Below are 8,791 nucleotides of genomic sequence, written 5' to 3' on the forward strand. Positions count from 1 at the left end.
ACGTAATGTCAGGAGATACTGTAGCGATTACTACTCCTCACGGTGAATTCCCTAACGGACAGACACTTGGCCACTCAAGGTGTCTAGCCCTTTAAGTGACACTGGGGGAGGCGGTGGCTGCGCGTGCCAGAGTGGCGTTATCAATAAAGTTTCCCTCCTCGAGATTTTTGGATTAAGCATTTTCTGCCTCAGTTACCGAACCTGCTTCAATACATTGTTACTGTTAAAAATGCACTTCCAATAAAGTGAGTATTGGAAAAATTAATTTTGCTGCTGAATGTAACTACTAAAGTAACTTGTAATTTAACGTAGTTACTTTTAAAATCAAGTAATCAGTAACATAACTAAGTTACTTTTAAAAGGAGTAATCAGTAGTCAGTAATCTGATTACTTTTTCAAGGTAACTAAGCCATCACTGGTTGGCAACCCTGAAGCCACCAGGACTAATAATAAGGGAATCGGCTCTCTCACAGTCTTGCCTAAAAACACCAGCCATAAATAAAGAATGGTACCAGAATGTCCTCCAAGAGCAACCTTTTCCCAACCATCCAAGAGCAGTTTGGTGATCAACAATGCCTTTTCCAGCATGATGGAGCACCTTGCCATAAAGCAAAGGTGATAACTAAATGGCTCAGGGAACAAAACATAGAGATTTTGGGTCCATGGTCTGGAAACTCCCCAGATCTTAATCCCATTGAGAACATGTGGTCAATCATCAAGTGATGGGTGGACAAACAAAAACCTACACATTCTGACAAAATGCAAGCATTGATTGTGCAAGAATGGACTGCTATCAGTCAAGATTTGGTCCAGAAGTTGATTGAGAGCATGCCACGGAGAATTGCAGAGGTCCTGAAGAAGAAGGGTTAACACTGCAAATATTGACTTGCTGCATTAATTCATTCTAACTGTCAATAAAAACTTATATTTCTGTATGTGATAAAAACATCTGACAAACACACATAAAAACCTGAGGGCAGCAGATCATGTGAAAATATAATATTTATGTCATTCTCAAAACTTTTGGCCATGACTGTATGCACTGGAATTTAGCTTTTTAAAAGAGATATTTTTAATGACAGTGACTTTGAACCATCCCTGGTCACAGATCACCCACTGCCAGCAGTGACACCACAGGTTCCATCTTCCACTGCAGCTGCAGTGAATGCAGTTGCATGTATTACAGCTCCAACACCCACTGTGGCAACGGTGGCATCCTACACACCACCTGCAACATCCTGCCCATCACACCATGTGTGGTGTCTGAACCTTCATCCTGCCCATCACACCATGTGTGGTGTCTGAACCTTCATCCTCCCATCACACCATGTGTGGTGTCTGAACCTTCATCCTCCCATCACACCATGTGTGGTGCCTGAGACTTCCCCTCTTTTATTGTCATGTGGTGTGAGAGTAATCATTAGGCCTATTAAAAAAAATGAATAGTCACAATAACATGAATGATAAATAATCTTTTTCATTTTGAGTATTTGATTGATTAATTAAGTACATTTTAGATGTTACAACTGTCCCTGGCATGTGTTACAACCCTGTACCCAGGGACGGACAGTTGTAACATTGGATTGACTGTATTTAAATCAACTTTACAACCTGTACATATTTCATAAACCCACTTATATACATTGTTTCAGTAGTTGACACATTGAAGTTCATAATACAGCAAATTGGCTATTCCAGTGTAAATAGTTTTTGATTTATTGGAAAAATCACAAAAAGTGTTACAACTGTCCCTCATCTCCCCTATGCCTCGTAAGTCGCGCACTCTCCATATGCGCGCGGTTCACTTAGAGGAGACTAGCTCCGTTAAAGTAGGTGCCAGCTCTTTATCGCGATTGTGTCCAACCCTGACTCCCACCACAATACACAGATATGGGTATATTATTTATTTCAGTAATTCCATTCAAAAGGTGAAACTTGTATATTATACTCATTCATTGCACGCACACTGATATATTTCAGAAAATTTGAATACTGTGAAAAGGTTCAATATTGAAGACAATATTAAATAGCTAATGAACTAAAACTGGTCTCTCAGTCTAGTTCTGTATGCTACACAGTCATGTGGAAGAAAAACAAGTAGTTATTAAGTGCATCCTAAACAACAACCTACAACCTTGCACCAATTTGTAGTACTCAGTTGTTGTCTTATTACGTCAATAGCTTTTAAATGGTCCATCAGAAGACCACCTAAGAAGTTGTATTACACAAAGTGCATCCTAAACAACAACCTACATCTCAGACATGGGTATTTACAGGTGCTGTTCATAAAATAAGAATATTATGAAAAGCTATTGAAATAATTAGATAAAAACTCACCACCACTATTAGGTAAGAGGTAGAAATACCCAAATTTGAGTTGTAGGTTGCTGGTCATCATGGGCTTAAAACCTCTTTGTGCAGTTACATTCCAGGCGGCCATTTTTTTTATTCCTCAGATGCCCGACATAGTCCACTATAAAACTACAGTTGTGATCAAATTTATTCAACCCCCAATGCTGCGAAGGGTTTTATGGAATTCAGTGCACATTTGTAATTGTGTTCATAATGAAATCTTACAAGGACTTGTTAAAGAACTAAATGCAACTAAGATAGCATCAATTTTTTTTGTCATAAAGTATTAAATGGCCTTTTTGTGATTTCTTCATTGACACAATTATTCAACCCCTTTACGACTACCACTCCTAAGAACAGAGGTTCATTCCAGTGTTTTCCATCAGGTATTGAAAACATCTGTGGATGTCAACGAGCAGCAATCAAGCATGATAAGCACCAATTAGGCAGATTTAAAAGGACTGTGATACTCAGCTCCTTCTAGACATCTACTGGTGTGTTTCCAAGCATGGTGAAGGCAAGAGAATGGTCCCAGAAGACAAGAGAAGAGGTTATTGCTCTTCACAAGAATGGCAATGGATATAAAAAGATTGCGAAGTTGTTAAATATTCCAAGAGACACTATCGGAAGTATCATTCGCAAGTTCAAGTTAAAGGGCACAGTGGAAACGTTACCTGGTCGTGGCAGAAAGAAGATCCTGACCGCGACTGCTGTGCGCTACCTGAAGCGTAATGTGGAGAAAAATCCCCGCGTGACTGCTAAGGAACTGAAAAAAGACCTGTCAGATGTGGGCACTGAAGTTTCAGCTCAGACAATAAGGCGCGCACTGCATAACGAAGACCTCCATGCCAGAACGCCCAGACGCACCCCCTTGCTGACTCCAAAGAACAAGAAAAGTCGACTGCAGTATGCCAAAAGTCATGTGGACAAGCCACAAAGGTTTTGGAACAGTGTACTGTGGTCAGATGAACTGTTTGGGACAATGGACCAGCGCTATGTTTGGAGAAGGAAGAACCAGGCTTATGAACAAAAGAACACCTTGCCTACTGTGAAGCATGGCGGGGGGTCAATTATGCTTTGGGGCTGTTTTGCTTCTAATGGTACAGGAAAGCTTCAACGTGTGCAGGGTACCATGAATTCCCTTCAGTACCAGGAGATCTTGGAGGAAAATGTGATGGAGTCAGTCACAAACCTGCGGCTTGGGAGACGTTGGACCTTCCAACAGGACAATGATCCGAAGCACACATCCAAGTCCACTAGAGCATGGTTGAACATGAAAGGCTGGAACATTCTAGAGTGGCCATCGCAATCACCAGACTTAAATCCAATTGAGAACCTCTGGTGGGACCTAAAGAAGGCAGTTGCAGTGCGCAAGCCTAAGAATGTGACTGAACTGGAGGCTTTTGCCCATGAAGAATGGGCTAAGATACCCATAGGTCGCTGCAAGACACTTGTGTCAAGCTATGCTTCACGCTTGAAAGCTGTCATAACTGGAAAAGGATGTTGTACTAAGTACTAAAAAATAATGTCACTAGGGGGTTGAATAAAACTGATAATGATGTGAGCACAGTAAAGACATTTGTGGTTATTCCATCATAAATATTATGTTATGTTTGTCTAATTTATAAGTGCCTCTTTGATATAATTGTAAATAAGATGACTGAAATGATCAAAATCAATGTCAAACTGGCCAAAACACTTTATTTCAGTGGGGGTTGAATAAATTTGATCACAACTGTAGATATCTCAAGTTGTACATATATGAAAATTATCATTCATGGCTCAAACTGAAGTAGACAGTTGGGGGAACATATTGATACACTTTTTTTATTTTTGAGCCTCTATCGCAGATGCTAATATGCCAGGAATGTCAGAAATGCACACTTGAACTTGAGCATCACAAGCATGTATATTCACATAGTTATTCAATACGGTCTATAAATTTGCAATATATTCCGCTATGGTCTTTTCTAATAACAGAAAAAATGAAGCAAATCCATGCAAGCATTGCAAAGTTATTGCACTTTGTTCCAAGGAATGTCAAGTTCACCACACCCTGTCCAAATATGCCACACCCGATACACACCCTTAGCCAACCAAGCGAACATGCTATCATGCGGGTGTACCGTCTCACTTCCGGGTTGGCGAAAATTCCGAAAATTACTCATATATTCCATACAAAGTAATCCTTTTATGTTCGAAAGTATCCGCAATCGGAATAAAAACGAACAAAATAATTCATGGCTGCTTCAGTTTAGCCGAACAGTGTGTTCTGGTGGAGCTTAACTTAGGTTAGCAAAGGTTAGTTTATGTTGCTATGCTAGCGGACCGACATTGGAAATGAACCGCGACTTTCTGAGGGCTCAATTAAAAAATATAATTGACCAATCATGGCAAATGAGGGCTGGTTAGCTTCAGAAGGAAGTAAACTATTGGTTAGAACAGCTTCCAATCACTTCTAAGGCTCCAGCTTGTCTCTGTGGGCTTATAGGTTCACCCTTTCCCCCCGCCCCTACGCACCTTGCCGGGGAGAGGTTGTAAAACCTGTCATTCAAAGTCACTACCCCCCTTCTGACCAATAAAAACCACTCAAATCAAAGCAGAACCGCTGCAGCTTTGTAATAAGAGGACAAATCCGCATTAAGAATGCTTCTGTGACGCTTAGGGGGCAGATTTGTCGGAGTGTCTCATTCAGGAAGTGGATTACGCAAAATTTTGCAGTGAGGTGAGCAAGCTTTTTAAAGTACTTAACCACAACGGATCTACGATGTTAAGGTCTTAAATTAAAGCCTTATTAGTACACGATTTTTAGGTCATCTTACTTCGTATACTTTTTAAAAGGACAATTTAAATGGCGAGTCAAGTTGCACCTGTAAACCACATGTTGTAAACTGGGTGTGTCCAGAAGGGGATTTCTTGAAAACAATTGCTTGTAGATGGCTAAAAATCGGTATGCAGGATGTTATACTAGTTAAAAAAATACAATCAGTGTGTTGTGTTTGCATTTTAAGAATTTTTGGCGATGTTAATTATTTTGTGTGGATAAACAGATTTTGCCCGGCGACGGGATCGCTAGAGGGCGCAAATGTACCAAGAGGTTAATGTAATACAACTTGTTTGGTGCTGTTCTGATGGACCGTTTAAAAGCTATTGAAATTAAAAGATAAAAACTCACCACCACTATTAGGTATGAGGTAGAAATACCCATATCTGACTTGTAGGTTGCTGCTTAGGATTGCGCTTAATATATAAGAACTTGTTCTATGACCTTATGATGCATCGTTTAAAAGCTATTGACATAATTAGACAAAAACTGACCACCACAAATTGGTGCAAGGTAGAAATACCCATTAAAAAGTAGCAGATTGTTATTTAGGATGCACTTTGTGTAATACAACTTGTCTGGTGCTCTTATGATGGAACATTGAAAAGCTATTGAAATTATCTTAAAAAAAACAGCTCTGTGGCCTTTACTACCGCCACTTGCATCCGTGGTAATGTAATTTGTAGACGGTGCCTTAGACGTTGTAGCGGTCACAATAGTACATTTTAAATAAAATGTTGTCTACAACTTAAAATATGTGTATTCCTGGCATAAACAAAGTTTTAGGTATTTGTTTTGTTTGCCAGAAATGAGAATTTGCACATTTTGGCACTTTTACTGATACTGTCTTAAAATTACTGAAGAAAATTCTGAATATGCGAACGTGAACTTTACCGCAGTCAAACAAAGCTCACGAAGAATAAACAAATCAGTAACTTCCGGGGCACACAAATGGGTTAAGTTAAAAAATCTAAATCCATTTCGGCTCCGAATGCGATTTTTAATTTTGCTATTTTTGTTTGGATCATCAAATAAAAAACAGAAAAATACAAGCCTGGGTTGTTTTTTTGTTTTTATATTCAAAACAAAAAACAAAATAATGAATAGTTTTTTTTGATTTTCCGATTTTGATTTTCAGTTAAATATCAAATGAACGAAACGGATTTGCTGCCCTCTCTGGATTTCACGGGAGGTTCTGTAGTTGTAGCTCCACCTACTGTTAATTTACATGTACTTGCATGCTGGTGAAGTTGAAAGAAAAGTGGAAAATTAAAAAGAAAATCAGCCAATCCTCCTTTTTTAATTTTTAATTTTGTCACATATGACCCGTGCTTGAGTGAAACATTAAATTTCAAGCTAAGTGATTTCATTTTATTTTTAATTTGGCATAATATTTTCACACATGTATGGAAAAAGAAATGGCAAAACGGTATTTTCCTTTTCATTTTAGTGTTTTAATTTCAGTTTTATTATTTGCAGGATTTACCTCCCATATACGAGAGCAGTTGGGGCAATTTTCAGTTAGACTCAAATCGCCCCTAAAGGGGCGGTACTACAGGGAATGCACCTCAACGCTGATTGGACAATGGCATTCAGAGGCAAGAGACTCTGTTCAGAACAGGCATAACTAATTAAATACCATGATAGAATGTGAGAGAAAAAAACTTCCTTTTCATCCTTTTTCATCCTGGTGCGTCGCCCAATCGCCCTAATGAACAAACCGCCCCTGTTACCAGTTTGAAATATTGACACCTGACAGGAAGGGTTCATCAACTCATCCTGTTTGTGACAAATTCTGACCCTTCTGTCAAAAGAAATCTGCATTAATCTGACCAGGTGGTATTGTTTCCACTGCTCAATCTTGCCGGTCTAGTTCTGTTAGACATAACAATTGAACTCTCAACAGAGGGTGTACTGTTATATCCCTGTGATATTTGTGCTAAGGAAACACGCTGCGTGGAGTATCAGTACGGCTACCAGCTCCGCCCCCTTTGGTCACAAGTTGTTTGCACCCACAAGATCCACTTTCTCTGGATATTCTTCCTCATTTTTAGGGACACATCCGACCTTTGCACAAGAAAACAAGTGGTAGAAATACTGGCCCTGGCTAACACGGAAAACCATGCCTCGTTCTGTAACAACATCGTTCTAAGTGTAACTGAAACTTATCCAGCTCACCTAATTTTATGCTGATTTATGGAGTCACGTGTCTAAATTTCCATTTCAGGGAAGCTTCAATCATGAAAAAGCAGCTGTCTAATAAAGTAATCATTCAGTGTATGTCTGCTCCAGGTGGAAAGTATTTACCTAATACAATTCTATGCATAATTCTTGCATAACATTAGATATCATAACATTTCTACTTAATTTTTAGCATTTGCCTCATGCCAGCAATAGTATATTGTACCTGTCTAATGTTATTAAATGTATCTTATATACACAGGTTTAGATACCCTTTTAAACTGTTTTATTGATTTTTATTTAAACTGTTTGAAAATGAAATTTAAAAGCAAACATGAACTAAAGAATAGGGCAAGACTAACCTAAACACTCGTACACAAAAGGCACTTAACCGTACGATATAGATCATGATATGCACACAGAACATAAACATTAATCATGCACCTGATGTAGGAAAGCGTTCTTACAACTACTGGAACTAAATACCAAATAACAAAATAGAAACAGCTGAAATCAATGTATTTTTGTGCTTGAGAACTGTGACTATGTGCTAGTCAAAGCACATGATACTTACATACTAGAAAGTTAGACTCTAAAAGGGACTGTTCCTGTCATTTCACAGGATATTACCCTAAATGTGTCTCAGAGTTCAGAAGATGATGGCTTCTCACAGGTGTCTTCAAGACCTCCATCGGAGGAGGAACTCCGTGTGGCCTGCAACAACATGCCAGCCAGGTGCTACTTCCTATTGCATGCTAGGAGAACGTAGTATGCTAGTAGGCCTAGTATGGAAAGCAGAAATAGTTGTGCCTACTTGTTAGGATAAATATCTGAAAATGGTGGGATAGTTTCATTGTTTTCTAAACCTAAAAAAAAACCTATTAAATGCTGTGTAGTTAAGAATATGTCCTTGATCCATTTCTCTGATGTTACAATCCTTTCCCAGATACTATAATTGTGTGTTGTTCTCTGGGTGTTTGATGGTGAGCCCCTCCAAGACCTGCCCCCCCCGGGTGAAGACGTTTGAGGAGCTACCAATAGAGATGATCTCTCTTACATCGCCTCATGTAAGGCTGCTTCTTACGCCTCTAAAATTGTGGCTGCATGTTTGTAATATCGCTTATATTGCATGACTATATAATAGTTATACAGACATAATACTAAATAACCAGAAAGCACTTACCCTGGTTATAAAAACAGGCATTTTATGAAGGAGGCCAATTGAAAATGGCCTCTGAGTGAATAGTGTTTTACATCAAGCCGTAGACACTACCACATTCCTGCAGGACAGCCAGACAGACAGTGGCATGGTGTTGGCCTCCGAGGAGCTGGAGACGTTTGAGCACCAACACAAAGGTGTCGTTCTGAAGAAGTAAGTTCAGTTTCCTTGTGTCTGAGATGGAATTAAAGTTCAGTTCCTTCATCACGCATTTA

General features: G+C 39.2%; 1 protein-coding gene across 3 annotated transcripts in view; it reads left to right on the plus strand.

Moving 5' to 3' along the window:
• Window positions 1–8,791, plus strand: part of flt4 (fms related receptor tyrosine kinase 4) — a 120,584-nt gene that overhangs the window by 109,562 nt on the left and 2,231 nt on the right. For all 3 annotated transcript variants that reach the window (XM_077022740.1, XM_077022741.1, XM_077022742.1), the window contains 3 exons: window positions 7,980–8,092; window positions 8,304–8,424; window positions 8,644–8,729. In XM_077022740.1, coding sequence (XP_076878855.1) covers window positions 7,980–8,092; window positions 8,304–8,424; window positions 8,644–8,729 — 320 coding nt within the window. The remainder of the gene's footprint in view (window positions 1–7,979; window positions 8,093–8,303; window positions 8,425–8,643; window positions 8,730–8,791) is intronic.

Source organism: Brachyhypopomus gauderio, chromosome 11, assembly GCF_052324685.1.
Source record: "Brachyhypopomus gauderio isolate BG-103 chromosome 11, BGAUD_0.2, whole genome shotgun sequence".
NCBI lineage: Eukaryota > Metazoa > Chordata > Actinopteri > Gymnotiformes > Hypopomidae > Brachyhypopomus > Brachyhypopomus gauderio.